Source organism: Anser cygnoides, chromosome 6, assembly GCF_040182565.1.
Source record: "Anser cygnoides isolate HZ-2024a breed goose chromosome 6, Taihu_goose_T2T_genome, whole genome shotgun sequence".
In the NCBI taxonomy this organism is placed as follows: Eukaryota; Metazoa; Chordata; class Aves; order Anseriformes; family Anatidae; genus Anser; species Anser cygnoides.
The window spans coordinates 31,859,275-31,877,296 of NC_089878.1; the positions used below are offsets into that span (position 1 = coordinate 31,859,275).

Genomic DNA, 18,022 nt, shown 5'->3' on the forward strand with positions numbered 1-18,022 from the left:
GCTGCAGAAGCTTCAGGGGGTGTCCGCGGTCGTACTTCCCTGCCCTGGTGGATTCTCTGATGACTAATATGGGGTTGTGCTCAGCCGGCACCTCTCCTCCCATTCACAGGAGGCACCGACGCTGCCTGTCTCTCTCTCATCCCAGAAAGGCAGTTTTAGGAGGACGGCAGGAGCCTAACACCATTTTAAGTTTCTGCCCCTCTCCAGCTTGGCTAAAACGAGCTCTTGGGTTCAAGGAGAAGAGAGCAGACCCCGAGCCAGGCAGCACAGCCCTTCCTTCGGAAGCCGAGCTCCCGACCCAGCCGCACAGAAGCATCCCTCCTGTCCCCAAGGCACCCGAGCTGGTGGCAGCGGGGCTGCGAGCAAGGGGCTGAGCTTTCAGCCGGGCTTGGCAACAGCGAGCCCCGCTCCCGTCCCCTCATCCCCCTGCCCCTCGCTGTCTGTCCTGTCCCTGTGTCAGGGAGATGAAGGGGGACGCTGGGGACCACGCAGGTGACAGGGCCACCGCCATCCCCAGGGACCCCCACGTCCCCTGCTGCTGGGGCTGGGGGGGAAAGGTAGGGGGGTCTCGCGTGCCCCCCGGCCAGGTTTGCCTGGCCGCAGCAGACACAGCCGCCTTTCTTCTCCCCCCGCCGGTGTTTGCATTCCTGCCGCCCGGCTCCTGCCGCCGCGACCCCTCCGCCCGGCAGCCCTGCCCAGGAATGCGAGGAACGAGGCGCAGCGGGGCGGCTGCCCACCCCCAGCCCTGCGCCCCCCCAGGTCGCAGCCCTTCCTAAAGGTCCCCGCCGTGAGACCCAGCCTCTGCTCTAAGGTGAAGGCCGGGCAGCAAAACCAGCCCAGCCCGAGTTTCCAACACGGCCCGTGTGGGCTCCCTGATGCCCCGTAAAGGGTTGGGCGCAGAGCACATCCTGCGCTTGGGGAGTGCCAACGGGCTCCCCCTGCATCCAGCCACCTGCTGTCACAACATCTGCAGAAACTTCACGCCTTTGGGACACCCAGCGCTCTGCCCTGCCTGGCACGGGCACGCAGCAAACACCAGCGGTGACTCTGGGGGTCCCCCCGGGCCGGGCTGCGGGAAGCGAGGATGCTGCGCCGCTGCTCACGGGGCCGGGCAAACACTGGCCCTCGGCCCACAGCACAGCCCGCCCAGCTGCCGGTGGGTTACACAGGCCCATCGCTGACGCATATCCCTTCCTTTGGGTGGCGGTTTTTGTTTTTCCCTTCCCCAGGAGCTCTGATAAACAAGCCCAAGCCGTCTGATATCCGGGCCGGTGCTGACCCTTGCGGTGCCAGGAGCAGCGGCGGGAGCTAGTCCGCCCCGGTGCGCTCCCTGGCACGTTGGAGACACGCAGAGCAGAGCCCCGGGGCCACGGGGAGGACGGTCCCCTCCCGTGGAGCCACAAGAGCTGGGCAGAGGGTGGGAAGTGCAGTTGCCAAAGAGGACAGTGACTCAGTGGCTCAGTCACTGTTCCACGGGACACCGCTGGGGTGGCACCAGAGGATGCATGGAGAGGAGCCGGCCCAGCTCCACGTCACCCCGGCTCCCCCCTTGCGTCCAGTGCCGTGTCACCCCGCAGGGGACCTCTGTCTCTCTAGGACAGTCACCCGAGCTTTGTGTCACCCCACGTCCCAGCTGTGCATCACCTCCCCTAAAGGCAAGGCTGAGAGCGGTGGCACCGCCACTTCTGAAGGGGACCGACCCAGGGCTCAGCACCCCTCCAGTCACCTGCCCGGTCCCCGCCACGCTCCCTGCTCCCACCCCAAATCTCACACCATGCGTTTCTTGCCGCCGCAGCTCATCTCCTGTTTATGCAACAAGTCCCCCCGCGGGAGGACGGCATGTTTCCAGCCGCGCTCCCCCCTCGGCCCAGCCCCACCCTGCCCAGGCGCGGTGCGCTGCGGGCACCCCGTTGTGCCAGGCTCGGGGCGCCTGCACCCAACCGCTTGCAGGGGGATCCTGAGAAACAGGGGGGTCAGCACCCCAGCACGGCAAGTGCTCAGCTGCTTTTCGGGTTTCTGCCCCTCAGCCGGGTCCTGCAAAGCCTCTGGCTGCGGGCAGGACGTGCCGGCAGCCCCGGGAGCGGTTTGGCCTGCAGCTGGGGGTGAGTCAGGAGCTGGGCGGACGCTGGAGCGCAGAGGTCCCGCTGCTCCCAGGCTTTCCTCCGAGCATCCCCTTCCCAGTGCCACGGCCCCACCACGTGCCCGGCCCCGAGGCACGGCAGCGCCCATGTCAGGCGCTCCCGGAGCAGGACAGAGGCCACAGGCTGGGCGTCACCGTGTCCCCGCGGCCGCGTTGCACAAGAGATGCTGGCGGTACCCGGGGAGGGAAGTGCTCTCCTCCGATCCCCAGCCCGGAGGCTCGCTGCGGCGTGAACCCCTTGCAGCACCCGCACGCCCTGGTCCTGTTTCTCCCTTGCACGCCTCCTTGTCTCAGGCCGCTAAAACCCAAGAGGAGCTGCAAAGTGGGATCGGAAACAGAAAGGATTCACGCCATGCCCAGGCAAAGGGGAAGGATGAGAGCTGACCACAGCGCAGGGCGAAGGCAAGGGGACGCCGTCCCCAAGCACCCCACCACAGCCACCCCAAACCCCCGTGACCCCAGCAGCGCCCTTCCCCTGGGGACAGCGGTGACTTCCAACACCACCCGCAGTGCTCCAAGAGCCGTGGCACCGCGGTGCAGCCCGGGGACATCCCCAGCCGCCCTGCTGCAGCCGGGGGCCGCCAGCCACCCCGATGACGCACGGGCGCCTGGTTAAGCTCACAGCGGGGACGTGCGCCCTGCACGCGTCTCCCTGCCCAGCACCACGCCGGCGGCGCAGGATCCCTCCCCTCCCACCGCCCCCTGCTATTTCCAACAAACACCTCCGAGCGCTGTCCCCGTAAACACCCTCGTGGCAACAAGTCCTCGTCCCCTGGCAGCGCGGTGGCTCAGGGTAGCGAACCCGAGGGGACCATGTAAGGGAAGGCAGCGGAGAGCTGCTGGGACGCCGCGCAGCCGCCCCACGGCGCTGAGCCCAGCCGGGACGGACCCTGCCCCGGTGTCCCCAGCAGGAAGGTGGCAATAGGGTCAGGGAGGGTGGCAGCCCCAGGGGCTCCCCGGTGGCATGTCACTGGTGGGGTGGGGGGATGGAGCCGGGAAGGGGACGTGCGGGAAAGTTGCGGGGCCTCCAACTCCGGCTGGTTTTGATTGAACCAAAATAGCTGGTTTTAACCCAAATAAGGGCAGCTCCTGGCTCCGAAGGGGTTTGAGCAATTGGCCGAGGGGTTGCAGCGGCCGGACTGGGGGAAGGGGGAGAAGCCGCGTCCTTGGCCCTGCTTGGGATGAAAAAGGGCTCTTTGGGGTCAGCAGCGCAGCAGAGGCACCTTGGCGTGCCCCGGAGCAGGGCCGGCCCTGCTCTGCCTCCTCCTGCGGGCGCCGGGCTCGGCACGGGGCCGGCCACGGGCAGGGACGTGCTGTGCTCCAGCACCTAAAAAGGCAACGTTTCGGCACCGTCCGGCCCGCCAGGCCAGCGCCTGCCTGGCTGCGTCCCCAGCGCCCATCCCGTGGCCGCTCTCCCAGCCTGGCCGCCACCCGTGGGCGCTGCCACCCGTGGGCGCTGCCACCCGAGGGACACCCATCACCTGGGTGCCACCTGCCCCGGCACGGGGACCCTGGACAGGAGCGGGGTCACCGTGCCCTGTGCAGGGACCCCGCTGTCCCCAGCCCCGCACCGGCTCCAGCCCCCAGCCCCCAGGGCCCTCGTCCCCCCCAGGGACCCCGACCAGCCCCGGGGATCGACTGGGACGGAGGGGGCTTCGCTGGGATTGGTCTGCGCGGGGCTCCTCGCGTGGGATTGGCCAACGAGTGGATTCTCATGGGGATTGGTCGGCGGGTGGATCCTCACAGGGATTGGCCAGCGAGTGGATTCTCGTGGGGGTTGGTCGGCGGGTGGATCCTCACTGGTCGGCACGTGGATCCCCCCGTGGCATTGGTCGGATCACCGATACTCACATGGGATTGGCCAGAGCAGGGATCCCGGCACAGGACTGGTCGCTGAGCGGATCCCCGCGTGGGACTGGCCAGCGGGGGATGCCCACCGGTCCCGGTGGGGCTGCGATCCGTGCCAAAACGTCCTGCGCCACCTGGGGGGCTCTGCCCCGCTCCTGCAGGGGTGGCTCAGGGCTGAGGGGACACAGCTGCCACCGTTTTGGGGTGCCACGGGGACAGGGCGCACGAGGCTGGCCGTGGGGCACGGCAAAGCCAGCGGGAGGGTGGCACCGGGCGAACCCTCCGGCTCTGCTCCCCCGAACAAGCCAGGGTGCAAACAGAGCCACCAGCCCTCGGCGTTTGGGGGGAGGCCCCAGGTGAGGCTCGGGACCCCAAAAGCGTGTGGCACGGGCGAGCGCAGCCCCGAGGAGCGGGGCAGAGGGCCAGCAGCCCCACGAAGCGTCACCGCCGGCCCTGCCCTTCCTGGCACGGGGGCCAGCGGAGAGGCTGCCTTAGGGAGGCTGGGCTCCAAAGCGGAGGCTGGCGGCTCGCGTCCCCCGGGGGTGCCACCACGGGGGTGGCCACGGGCTCCAGGCGGGGTGGCGGTGACCAGGGAGGCGTGGGACGAGCAGGGGGCCGCCGGCAGCGCCGTGCCCCAGCGGGCAGCGTGGGGACAGCGCAGCCCTCCCCATGTCACCGCGCTGCAGGGACACGGGGAGCGTGCTCAGGTCCCCCCGGCACCCCAAAATGCGTCGCCAAGCCTGAGGCCACCCCAGCACCCTCCAGGAGGACCCGGGGGGATGCAGCCGCTGCCACCCCCCTGCCAGCTCTGTCCCCACTGCCCACAGCCGGGGACACCCGGGGACGGACCCCGGCCCCGCTGCCCCTTGCCTTGGCTCGGCGCGGGGCCGCGCAGTTCTCTTTTTTGTTGTTTTCCCCTTAAAAACAAAACGGCTGATGCCTCGCTCGGCCGTTTCCTCTCCCAGGAACACAGCCCAAAAACATCTGCGCCGGGACCTGCCCTGGTGAATTTAACCCTCTGCGTGCCCGGGCGGCGTCTGGGGGGGGGGTGCCGGGAGGCCGCTGTGGGGTGTCCCCCCCCCCAGGCCCCTCACCACTCATTAACCCGGGGTTTAACCATTGACTGTCCCGCAGGAGGACGGGGAGGGGGGATTAACCCCTGCACTGCCGGGCTGTCCCAGCACACACGCAGCCCACCCCGTGTCCCCCCCCCCCGGCAAGGGGACACGGCTGCCGGGCGCGCGCTGCCTGCGTGGGGACACGTCCGTGGAGAGGGGGCAAGGGTGCCCGGGATGGACCCCCCCCCCCCCGCCCCACTCCCAGCACAGCACACCCTCCCTGGCCCCCTCCCCTGACGCTGCCCCGCAAGCACCGCGTTGCCCCCTCCGAGCCCCCCCACCACCTGCGGGACCCCCTCCGGGAACCGACCCCCAGCAGCGTCCCCAAACCGGGTGTGGGGGGGGAGGCGCAGGACGGGGTCCCCCAGCCACGCAGCACCCTCGCCACACGGGTGTCACGCGTGCCCCCCCCCCAAACCCCGAGGAGATGCCACCCCGCGCAGCGTTTGTCCCCCTAATGGGGTCTTGGGGGGCGAGGGGGGGGGGGGCAAGGACCCCCGTGCCGTGGCACCCGGCTGTACCTGGTTCATGACGCTCCCGAAATCCATCCGGGGTCTCGCCTGCCTACATCCGAGAGGGACGGCAGCACAGCCTCACCTGGCCGGGGGGCGCGGGGGGCAGCCGGGGGGGGGCTGCCGGGGAGGGGGGGGCCGGGGGCAGGCGGGAGCCCAGCGTCGCCCGGGCGGGCAGGCGTGAAGGCGGACTGCAGGCAGAGCCCCCCTCCCTCCCCGGGACAAGCCCGGAGAAGGAAGGAAGGAAGGAGGGAGGGAGGAGGGAGGGGAGGGAAAGGGGGGGGGAGAGCCGAAGGGTTTCGCTCCCCGCAGGCAGGACCCCGGCGATGGAGGGGAGCCCAGAGGGGGGGTCCCGCCAGCCCCCCCTCCTCGCCCCTCCGTACCCCCAAGGCCGCCGGCTGCTGGGGGGCCCTGGGGCGCCGGCCCCGGCCTTGGGGGAGGAGGGGGGGGTCCCGGGTGGCTTTTTCCACCGCTCCCCTCCCTCCTCTCCCTTCTCCCTCTCTTTCTTCTCCTCTTCCCTCTCTCCGGCGCGCTCCAAGTCGGACGCGCACACGCCCAGCCCCGCTCCCCTCGCCTCCCCCAAAACGCCCTTAAAGGCAACCGGGAGCCGGGTCCGGGGTGAGGGGCGCTGGCGAGGGGGGACACACCCACCCCTGGCCCCCCCGAACCCCAAATCCAAATTTCGCCCCCTCAGGGCATCCCAGCCCAGTGCCTCGCACGCCCCTGTGCCAAGGGGCCCCGGGCGGGCGGCGGGGTCAGGGCCTTATCGCCCCGCGTGACGCCGGTGGCGTCCCCGTGCCCTTGGCGGGGGGGGGTGGCAGGGGCACGGGCATGGGGCCCAGCTTGGGGCCTTTCTGTTTGCTCCCCCCCCGGCAGGGGACAGCTGGGTCCCCCACCCTGCGTACGATGAGGTGCCCAAAAAACAGCTCTTGGGTACCCCGCTGGTGCTGGAGCGGGGGGCAGCGAAGCTTTGCCACCCTCCCTGCCCTGAAAAGCCAAAAGGATGGGGAAGCCCTGGCTGGCAGCGCCGTCCCGTGGCACGCGGAGCCCTGCCAGCCCCTCCTGGCCTGTCCCAAAACCGGAGCACACCCAACGCCCCCCTCAGCCCCAGCCCTGCCCGCAGGCACCGGCAGCGGCCGTGCGAGCAAGTGGTCAGTGCCAGGACACCCGGGTGCGGAGGGGCCGCGGTGCGGGGAAGCCCCGGCCGCAGCGGGGCCGGGGGCGAGCCCCCCTCGTACTGGCCCACAGAAAGGCAAACAGGCCGGGGGGGGGCCGCGAGCCAGCCGCCGGGCCCGGCACTGTTGACATTTTCTCGCCCAACACCTCCCCGTTCCTGTTTGCATTTCCGTCCTCGCGCTGCGGGCCCAGCCAAAAAACTCCAGGGCTGGCTCTGCCTGGAGCCAGGGGATGGGATGGGGTGGGATGGGGTGGGATGGCAGCGGGGGGCTCGCCCTCTGCCTTCTCCCCCGGGGCCAGCAGCGTGGGGCAGGAGCGAGCCACAGCTTTTCACGCCTGCCAGCACCGCCCGGGACGTCCGACCCGAGCATCCCGCTGATCGCATCCCCTGCGCCGCGCCGGGGCTGGTCCTCCTCAGCCCGGCACAGCCGCTGCTGGCACCTGCACCCGGTGCTCCTGCAAAGCAGGGAGCGAGCCCCCGGCACGTGAGGAAACTGAGGCACGGAGCGGCTGCGCGGCCTCCCGGCCAGGCAGCAGGGGACGGGTGTCACTGGAGGGATTCCCACCAGCCCCCAGGAGATGGATCCCCGCAGCGAGTTCGGTCCCATCCCGGCACATCCTGCCCGACCCGACCCGCGCTCAGCAACCCCGTGCCTCAGTTTCCCCTGGGAGCTGTGGGAAGGGAGCAGGGAGAGGCAGCCGGGTCTCCGCCAAGCATCTCCCCGCGCACTGGCAGCAGCATCCGAGCAGGGCTCGGGGTGCTGGGGGCTTTCCAGCAGAGAGATGGGGCAGGGGAGCGACGAACGCCCCCAACCCAGGAGCAGGGCACGGACCCCAGCTCGGATCCGGCACAAATCTCAGCTTCTTGGGACACGGCCCTGGGGCAGCTCCCAGGCCCTGGGAAACCCCAGCGAGGGAAGAGCCGGGGCCAGATGGGAAAGGATCAGCATCCGAGGGGGTGAGCGGAGGGCACTGACAGCTCGTCCCTGTCCCCTGCCTGCAGGAGCTGTCCCCAGGGAGGCGAGGGAGCTGTCCCTTGGGGAGGTGACGTGTCCCCTTCACAGGACACAGCCACTGAAGTCCTTAAAGTGTCTCTGAACTCAGTCCCTCACCAGCCACCGAAAACATCCCGGAGCCAACACGGGATGGGGGGACGGGTCCAGCAGTCGGCCCAGCGTCTCCGGTGGCCCCGCAGAGCCCCCCCCCAGCACCCCCGGGGAAACCTGGGCCTGGTGACGGACCCCCAGCTGAACCAGCTCCTCCGCATCCCAAAACAGCCATCCCGGAGCGCACCCAGCCGGGAGGAGCATCCCCACCCCAAGTGCTGGCAGAAGAAGGGGGACGTGGGGACCAGCCCTCGGGGGGGGGGGGGAGCCTCCCCGTGCTCCCCCGTGCAGTGAGCGCGGGCGGTCTCAGCACCCAGAGGGTGCAGGATGGGCCCCAGCTCCTCCGAGCAGCACAGCCGACCCCCCCCCCCCCCCCCCCAAGAGCTGAGACAGAGGCTGAATATTTTGGCGGTGACGTAAAGAAGGGGAAAAAGGAAAGAGAAAAAAAAAAAAAAAAAAAAGAAAAAAAAAAAAAAAAAAAGAAGAAAACAACACAACCCGAACCCCCTCCAGGACCCGCTGCGTCAACACGAGCTGGCACAGCGGCAGGGCAGGGCTGGCCCCCCGCAGCCCCCCGTCCCGCACCCCGGCTGGGCCCGTGCCAGGGCCAAGGACACATTCCTGCCGCATTCCTCCCCCATGCTCTGTTGTGGAGACCATGGGTGTTGCTAATTATCTGTCCCGGAGGCAGGGTGGCTTTTAACGGGGCATCGGGGACGACGACGGGGACGGGACGGGACGCCCAGCTCACGTCCCCCCCTGCGCCGCGCGGCCAGCAGGCAGCGAGGCACGGGGCTGGGGGAAGGACAGCAGAACAGCCGTGTGCCGCAGCAGGGACACGGCTGCCCCCTCCCCGTGTCCTCCCTGCCTGGCACAGCCACAGGGTCCGGCCGTGCCCCCCCCCCCCACGGCACCCATCACCCCGACGGGTCCCCGCCGCGTCCCCCCCTCCCGCAGCCGAGGACCCCGTCCCCGTGCGAGGGCACAGGAGGTGCCGCGGGCGCCGGGAGCGATTGCTTTGGCCAGGACGCGCCTCGCTGCCCGGCCCTGGCCCCGCTCCAGCGCCCGGTTTAATGATGGACAAACCTCCCCCCCCCCCGACCCCATCGTGGGGGGCACTTTGGAAAACAAGCCGGGCCTGGAGCAGGGCCAGCGGGGAAGGATCCGGCCCCAAAGGGAACGAGGCGGCCGCCGATGCCTCCGTCCCGTGCCACGTGCCTCAGTTTCCCCTCTTCACCGAGCCCCCCGCCCGGCCCCCACTTCCAACAGGACCCAGAGCACGGCCGTGCTCACCCCGCAGAGCCCCCCCAAAGGCCGATTTGGCAGCAGCTCTCCCAGTCCCCCAGCTAAACTGGCACCAGTGGGCCGGCTTCTGCCACCGGGACAGGCGTGCTGCCCACCGCCCCCCGCAGCCCGCCACCGCTGCCTTTTCTCAGCCCCCCCCCCCAGGCAGCATCACGGCAAAACCCAGCCCCTGCCGGAGCCAGCGCATCCCCCGGGGCTGCAACCCGGGAGCACGCGTGGCCCCCCCCTGCACCCAGCATCTTGGGGTCGCCCCCCAGCAGCACCATCCTGGCTGGGTGGGACACATGGGGTGGGGCCCCCACCTCTGCACCACAGCCGGGGGTGAGGACGGGACCTGCCCACGCACCCCGGGGGCTCACACGTGCCCGGTCACCAGCCGGGCTGGGCTCTGTGACTCGGTTTCCCCACTTTTCAAAGGAAGCTGCAGCCCCCCCCACTTTGGGCAGAGGACCCTGGCGCAGGGAGGGATGGAGGAGGAAGGCTGGGGGGGCTCGAACGCACGCCAGTGTCCGTCCGTCCGTCCCCCTCGGACCGAGGGGGGAAGGTTTGCTAAGCAAGGAAAAATCCCCGAGCGGAGGGGCCGGGCGCGAGAAGGGCCTTACATGGGCATGGGAACGGCTTCGTGCTTCCCAGATGATGTCTGTGCGTCTGCCCCGGCCCCCCCAGTGCCGCCCACGGGCTGCGGGCACCCCGCCAGCCTCGCCTGGCACCGCTGCCCCCACGTCCACCTCGGTGCCACCAGCACGTCCGCATCCCCCTTCCCACCGTAGCCCGTCTGTTTGGGGTTTTTAGCTGGGGTTTTTCCCCCCAAACAGGGCCAGCGGTGCTGGCAGGGGGCAGCGGGAGGGCTCGGGGCAGGTCCCCTGGGGAAACCACAGGGAGGGGCCGCGAAGGCAGCGCAGCGCAGGGCAGGCTGCGGGGCCGGGAGCAGCCCGGAGAGGGGGGGTCACGAGCTCAGCAGCATCCCCAGGGCAGCAGGAGGAAGCTATGGGGTGAGCAGCACCAAGCACCTCGGCGGGGGAGCAGGTTTCCCCAATCCCCGAGCATCCTGGGGGTGCGGGGGTTAAACACGAGGGGCTTCAGGTGGACAAGAGGCCGTTTTCTCCCTGAGCTGAGCCCCCTCCCCACGCGCTCCCTCCCTGGAGACCCTACGATAACAAGCTGGCGTGAGTCAGCTGGCTGCTTGCCTGGCCACAGGAGCCCCTCCCTGGGCGCTGGCCCAGCGGAGCTGCGGAGAAGGCCCCTGGCCCCGGCCCCACGCACGCACCCCCCCACCCCAGCAGCACCCCCACGGGGGGGGGCTCCGGCCCCTGACGAGCGTGGGAAGGGTGACGGAGGCTAACCAACTGCAGCCGGCCGCGGGCTTCCCTCACGCACGGAGCCAGCACCCCGGGTGCAACGCCCTGCCGGTGCACAACCCCATATCAGACACCAGAGAATCCCCACCAGACACTTCCTCCTGCCTGCAAACGCTGGCAGATGCTCCCCACCACCGCGTGCCGTGTTGTAGGCATCCCCATACCCTGTCCCCGTGGCACCCCATCACCAGGGCAAGCCACCTTCCCCAGCTCAGCCCCAGGGCGCTTGGCAGAGGGTCCCTGGGGTGACTCAGGGTCCCCAGGACGTCACAGGGTCCCCAGGGTGGCACAGCCCTGTCGAGCCTCCCAGCCACCTCTGCCCTGCCCGCAGGGGGCCTGGGGGGTGCCGGCCACATCCCAAAGGTTCCCCTGCAGCCCCCGGCACCCCCAGCACGGCGCCAGGGCTGCTCTGGTGCCACCCACGCCGCGGCACGCTGCGAAGCGCCACGCGTGCCCGGCCCCTGGCACGAGCAGCTCCCGGCACGGCCGCCTCGGGGCTCCGGAGCCGATCCTCTCCCTCCCTGCCCCCGGCACGGGCACGGGCACGGGCACGGGCACGTCCCAGCCCACGCTGCCCGCCCGGGGCGCGCCAGCCTCTTCCCGCCAGAGATGCCAGCCCCGGAGCCGGCTGGCAGCCGTCCCTCCCCGGGGGCTCGGGAATGCGCAGCCCAAAACCCAGCCCCGACGTCAGGGCAGGCACGGGCAGCGGGGCGGCACGCTGCCGCTTTGGCACTGGTGACACCGGTGCCGCCGTGACCGGGCAGCAATCGGGGGCCCGCCTAGTGGGGGTGGCCGGCATGGATCCCAGAACCCCGCTCAAGCCCCCAGACACCCCCCCCCCCCCGGACAAAAGGGGGGCCAGCCTTACCTTGGCTTGGCACTTGGTGTGGCAGGAGAGCTTGCAGCCTGCGGGAGGGGAGAGGGCGTTAGAGGGGACACGTGCAGCCCGCGGTGACCCCGCATGCAGGGCAGGACAGGGTCGCACCCACGAGGGGGCACAGACCGCACCAGCCCCCCGAGACTGCGGGTGCACCCACAGAGATGCACAAACCCTGCACACGTGTGCCCCACACGCGTGACGCATCCCCCCACGGTGACAACGTGCCGGGGGCGCGTGTGCTTGTGCGCACCCCGGTGCCCGGAGGAAAGCGGCACGGATGGAGAGCGCGTGGTGCAAACTCTGCTTGTGAGCGCTTGCACACGCACACGCGTGCACGCCCGCGCAGCTGTGCACACGCACTGCAGGTCTCCGTGCAGGATGCCCACCCACCGGTGGCTCAGCCCCACCGCGGCACAGCCAGGTGCACCCCAGCGTGCCACCCCGAGGGGACGCGAGGGTCCCCGTGCAGCGTGGCCCGGGCCGCACGCCCCCCCTCACCCCCCCTGCAGACCCCGTCCCCCCCGGGATCATTTCCTGCGGCGCAGGGAACACAGGAAGCCGCATTGTTCCCGCGGCCGGGAGCGCTTCCTCCCGCCGCCCCTCGCACGGGGCTCGGCGTCACCGCACACGTGCGAGGGGACACGTCACCGCGTGTCCCACCGGGCGCCCCGGCCTCGCGGGGGGGACAGCGGCCACGAGCAAAGCGAGGGGGGAGCAGGCAGCGGGGGTGTGAGCGTCCACGCACGCGTGCGCGCGTGAGGAGCTGCATGCCTGTGCACACACACGTGGGACGCTGTCGCGGGCACAGCAGGACAGCCTCGCACACTTGTTGCACGCTCGGCCACGCGCACGCGTGCGAACACCTCCCCGCTCACCTCGGCAGGTGCTGCCCTGGCGCGTGATGGCCTGCCGGCAGATCCCGCACGCCTTCACCTTCTTGAAGCTCGTCATCTTGAAGGCGTGCGCCGGGGGGGCCTCCAGGTCCTGGGGCTGGGGGGACACGGGGACACGTCAGCGGGGTGGGGGGGGGGGGGCACGGAGACCCCCGGTCCCTTGCCCTGCCTCAGCTCCCCTCCAGGCAGCGCCCGGCTGCAGCCCGACCCCCCCAGGGCACCCCCCCCCGTGCCTTCCCCGGGCCCCACCGGTACCGGGGGGGCTGCGACACCCCCCCCCGGGGCCGCGGGCCCTATAAATAGTCTCTGCCGCCCCCTGGCGGCGCGCACCGGGGCTGAGCACACGCGTGTGAGTGCACACGGGGGGGGTGCGCGTGCATGGGGGTGCGCACGGACACGCGTGTGCACGCACTGTGCAAGCACACGCCTGAATAGTGCACGCGCACAGTGTGTGAACACCCGGGGGTGTGCACACGCATGCACACGCGCGTGTGTGTGCATGTACGGGGGGGGTGTGCACAAGTGTGCATTTGTTTGCCTGCGTGTCGGTGTGTGCCCGCACGTGTGCACGCATGGCGGCGTGGCTGTGGTTTCGTGAGCTCGTGCGTGCAAACACACGTGGGGGTGTCTGCACGCCGGGGTGTGCGAGCACGTCTGACTGTACAGGCAAGGCGGCGCAGATCTGTGTGCGAGCACACGTGAATGCACACACACAAACACGAGCCCGTGTGCGAGCACGCACTACGTGTGCAAACACACCCACCCGGGGCCGAACGCGGACACCGCCCTGCTGCAAGGCGGTGCCGCGTGTGCCACCGCCTGGGTGGTGTCTGCTGGGGCGGGACACGGGGGGGCACAGCTCATTTTGGGGGGGGGGGGGGCGTCCCCACGGCCACACTGCCCGCCACAGCCCCCAGGAGCCGTGAGCGCAGGCACCACAAGGGTGCACGGGGACAGCAGGGCACGGGGACGCTGGCACGGGGAGCTGGCACGGCCGCGGGCAGCCAGTGCCCACCCCGACCCCCCCCCCGGCTGTCGGGAGGGGGGGGTCCCCCTGGCAGCGCGCCAGCCGTGCCCACCCACCCGCCGCCAGATGAAGACGTGAGAGCCCACAAATCCGCCTTTTCATGCCAGGACTAATGGGATTAAGCTGAGGCCCCGCAGCCCCCCCCCCCTCGCCCCGCTCCCCCCGCGGCTAGCACGCCTCGCCGCGCTGCACAGGGCACCCAAAGCATCCGTGCGGCCCCCCCACCCCCTCCCCCGGCCCTTCCTGCCTCAGTTTCCCCAGGGTGCGCGTGGAGGCCCCAGGTCCTGTGGCTGCAGAGGCAAAAGGGCCGGGCGCACGCTTGTGAGTGCATCCTGTGTGCACACGCGTGTGTGTGCAAATGTGGCCGTGCATCGTCCATGGGCACGCTCACCCACAGGGCCACCCGCCAGCTCTAAGCAGCCCCTGGGCCACCCTACAAGGGAGCAGGGACACACGCGGGCGCGTGCACACGCGTGTGCGTGGGGCATCTCAGCGGCTATCCAGGCAAAACATCCCCCGGCGGTGCCCAAACCCCCCGGGTCCGTGCCCCCACTGCAGCCCCCCCCCCCCCCCCCCCCCCCCCTCCCCAGGGGCTCCCACACCGCAGTTGCTGGGTGACAGCGGGGCCTAACGATGCCACGAGCTCATTTGCATATGCAAAGTAGCCTCCCCGCTGCAGGGTGCCCCGGGATGAGGCCTCGCCCCCCGCTCCCAGGGATGCCCGGGGATGCCAGCCCGTCTCCCCACGCGTGCCCCCCCCCCAGCCCCGCCAGCCTGGCCCCACACAGGAGCTTGGGTCTGCTTCGTTAACGGCAATTATCCTCATTAGGGAAAGCGCAGCCCCCCCCACACTCCCACCCCACGGAGCCCCCCTGCGCTTGTCACAGTGCCAGCGCCGTCCCCGCGCCGGGGAGGTGCCCCCAGTCCCGGGAAACAATGGGATCCCAGCTCCGTGCTGGCGGGATCCGGGCACCAGCTCTGCTCCTGGGGCTGGGGGGGGACACACGGAGGGAGGGGGGGCTGAGCACCTCTGGGGCTGTCACCTTGTCACCATGGGACACCCAAATCCAGCGGATGGGGTGGGGGGGGTGGCACAGGCAGCGCTGGCCGCAGGCCCCCCAGCAGAGGGACCCAAGGAGGCTGGAAGGGGACCCAGGTGTCCTGGGCTGGATGAGGCCCCAGGGAGAGGTGCCAGATGAATCAAGCGCCGGGACGCCTGGGTTCACTGCCCAGCACTGCAGAGAGCCGCGGGGGGGGAATGGCCCCCCCCGGGGAAACGGGACACCCGCCTTCTCCATCCCCTTCGGCTGGGGCCGCAAAGCCGAGGCGGGCGGGGGGCATTATAGGGGTGCCGTCCCGGAGGCTCGGGCACCCCGAGCGCCTCGCACCCCGCTGCGCCCCGCAGCCCAGCTGGCCCGGAATGGGGGGGGGGCGCAGAGCCCCAAGCCCCCAGCACACACCAGATCCGCCCAGTTTGACCAGTAACCCCCCCCCCTCCCCTCCAAGTGCCACGGCGCAGCGGAGCCTCGACCACAGGGGCAGGCTGCGCGTAATGGGGGATCGCCCCCCCCCTCCCCACACACCCCCACCCGGCCCCCCCCGGCCAGCCCGGTGTCCCCCGCATCCCACCCAGCCCCCTCCGCCCGCTCCCCCCCTGCTGCAGCCGTCCCGATCCGGTGCCCCCCGAGCCCCCGGTGCTCCCCCTGGCCCCATCCCGGGTACCCCTCCCCGGGTACCCCCCCGGGTACCCCCCCCCCGGTACCCCCACCGCCCCGTTGCGCTCCGGGGGCGCACCCGGGTGCCAGCGCAGCACTCCATCCCACTTCCCCCAAACCTCTCCCACCCCTCCACCGCGGGCCCCCCCGGCTTCCCCCTCGGCCCCCCCCCCCTTTCACAGCCATTCCCGGTTCAACCCCCCCCCCCACTCCCCCCACCTCCGTGCGCCCCCCTCCCCGGTACCCCCGGCGCCGTACCCAGAGCAGGCAGGAGAGGCACAGCCCGGTCATGCTGCCCCCGGCGGCCCCGCCGCACCGCCCGCAGCCCGGCCCCGCTCGCTCCGCCCGCCCGGACCGCCCCCGGCCCCCCCCCGACCCGGGACCGAGCCCCCCCCCGGCTCCCCCCCCCCCCTTCCAGCCGGGGGACAAAGAGAGGGGGGCAGCGCGCTCCCTCGGCAGCCCCCTCGCAGCACCCACCGGCACCTTTGGGGGATGTATGGGGGGGGGGGGCAGCCTCCCGCAGGGAGACCCCCCGCCACCCAAAAAAAAAAAAAAAGGCTGCGGAGGTGGCCGGGGGGGGCCCCCCGCTTGTCCCCTGGGTGGTCCCGGGGTGGGAGACGGGGAGGGAGCAGCGCGGTGCCAAGGGCGCGCTGCGCAGAGCTGGGGGCCTCGCAGGGGGGGGCGAGCGCTCGGCAGTGCTGGAGGGGGGGGGGGGGGGGATTGGGGTCCCCTGGCCTAAGTGGGGGGGCTTGGCTGGGCGCCCCCCCCCCCCCCTCGCCTCCCCTCCTCCCCAGTCCCGTCCTGGAGGGAGGAGGCGAGCGGTGACTCCTGCAGCTCACGGGGGGGGTGAGTCAGGGAGGGGGACACGGCGGGGACAGGGACAGCGGGGTGGCCGGCGGGGAGCGGGGGGGGAGCGCCCACCCGTGCCCCCCACCCCGCCGTCGTTACGGCCCTCCTTCATCAGCCCCGTTATTGCCGGGAATGAGAGCCCCCTTAGAAAGGGGGGGGCCATAAATCACCCCGTCCCGTTCACTGCCCTGAGCAGCCCGGGACCCGGACAAGGGTCACACCACGGGGACACTGCCGGATTTGGGGCTCGTTTCCCGGGGGGGGCACACTGAGCACAGGGAGCCCCCCATGGGTACCGCTGGTGCGGCCACATCCCCACCCCCCCCCAGCCACACGCATGCAGGACCAGCGTGGGCAGGGGCCCTCTGTGTGTCCTGTCACCCCCCCAAGGGCCACCGTGTCCCCGAGCCCCCCCAGCACAGCCACGTGCCACCCACGCCTGCTTCCAACAGCAGTGCCCCCACACTGCCCGGGGCACGCGCATTGCCCCCCCCCCCCGTGAACACACCAGGCACACGCAGGACCAGGCGTGCCACGCATCCTGTACGTGTCACCCATGGGCACCCACAGGCAGCGAGCCCACCCCCTGCACACACCCCACGCGGGGACACGGCAGGGGACAGAGGACACCCGTGACGCCCTGTCACTGCGCACACGCGCGGGCGGCCGTGCCCACGCGCCCCACGAAGGGGCACGGCACCAGCCCCACTCCCCACAGGTGCACGCGGAGGGACAGGATGGGTCCCCACGCTGGGGGGCTGGCGTCCCCCCCCGCCCCGCCCCGGGTGACAATGGGGACAGGGATGCCCCGTGCAGGGCAAACTTTTGGCATGGGGATCCCGCTGGCATGGGGCACAGGGGTCCCCCGGGCTGGGTGATTTTTGGGGACAGGGATCCCGCGCACACCGGGCACGTTATGGGCACGGGGATCTCCGGCGCTGGGGGCTTTCTAGGCACAAGGCCCCCCCCCGCAGTGGATGCGGGGGTCCCCCTGTTCTGGGTGCTGTAAGGACACGGGGACACCCCTTTTCCTCGGCGCTCACTCCATAAGGACACGGGGATCCCAGCAGATCCCTTGGCGTGAAGCACGGTGCAGCAGACCCCAGCAGATTCCCCAAGCCAGGCACTGCGTGGCACAGGGTTACAGAGTGGGGGGGGTCACAGTGCCGTGCGGGGGGGGGGACACAAGGAGGGACAAAGGACATGCCCGGACCCCCTGGCACACGCACGCAGGGTTTAACCCCTCGATGCCTGCAGCCAGCAGGACCAGTGCCAGGCTGCCCGCCCCCCCCCCCCCATCCCCATGCACCCCCAGAAGCTGCCCCAGCTCCGTGCCCCCCCCCCCGCAGCCCCCAGCCCTGCCCAGGGCACACGTGGCACCCGCTTACCTCCCTGTGGCGGCAGGCGCGCAGGGGCAGGAGGCAGGACACCAGGGATTTCCCCCAGCGAACCAAGGTGGCAAAGCACCAGCTCAGGCGGGTCATGGTGCCCCTGCCCGGGGGGGGTCACCTGGGGGGGGGGGGGGGGGAGGACAGGGGACACTCGTTGTGGGAGGGGGGGACCAGCCAAAGCCAGCCGTGCCCCCAGGCTGCAACGGGCTCCGGTGCCCAGGAGGCGCCCGCTTGGTGCCCGGCGTTGGGCACGGGGCCGTGCGGCGATGGGCTGGGGGCTGCGCTCCCACCAGGCCCTGTCCCCCCCCCTCCGGTCCCCCAGCGTCGCCTGCGCGCTGGCAGCAGGCAGGGAGCACCGTGCCCGCCCATGTCCTGCAGTGCTTGGGTGGGAGCCAGCTCCAACACGCTCCCCCCTCCTCCTCCTCCTCCTCCTTCTCCTCCTCCTCTTTCTCCCCCTGCACTCCAGGGGTCGGACCCCCCCCCCCCCCCGTGCCCCTGTCGCCCCCCCCCTGCACGCACCAGGTCCCGCTGTGGGGTGGGTGCCGGACCGTGGCAGCACCCCCCCGGCCCCCTGTCATTTAGGGGGGTGAGAGCCGGGACGCCTGGCTTTGATTTGCCCCCCCCCCCCCCCCCCGTCATGCCCCCCAGCTCTGCCTCAGTTTCCCTCAGGCACCCCCAAGCAACAAGTGGGGGGGTTCCCTGCC

General features: G+C 71.2%; 1 protein-coding gene across 15 annotated transcripts in view; it reads right to left on the bottom strand.

Annotated features, from left to right (window-relative positions):
- TNS1 (tensin 1) overlaps positions 1 to 15,430 on the bottom strand; it is a 55,488-nt gene extending 40,058 nt beyond the window's left edge. For 10 of the 15 annotated variants that reach the window (XM_066999013.1, XM_048046976.2, XM_048046975.2 and 7 more), the window contains exons 1-2: positions 12,319 to 12,433; positions 11,432 to 11,469 (exon numbers count right to left, since the gene is read on the bottom strand). In XM_066999013.1, coding sequence (XP_066855114.1) covers positions 11,432 to 11,469; positions 12,319 to 12,394 — 114 coding nt within the window. In that variant the 5' untranslated portion in view covers positions 12,395 to 12,433. Of the gene's footprint in view, positions 1 to 5,627; positions 6,145 to 11,431; positions 11,470 to 12,318; positions 12,434 to 15,336 lie in introns of those variants that run through there. The other 5 variants (XM_066999021.1, XM_066999015.1, XM_066999018.1 and 2 more) reach the window with 3 other exon arrangements.
- Positions 15,431 to 18,022: the final 2,592 nt, after the last annotated feature.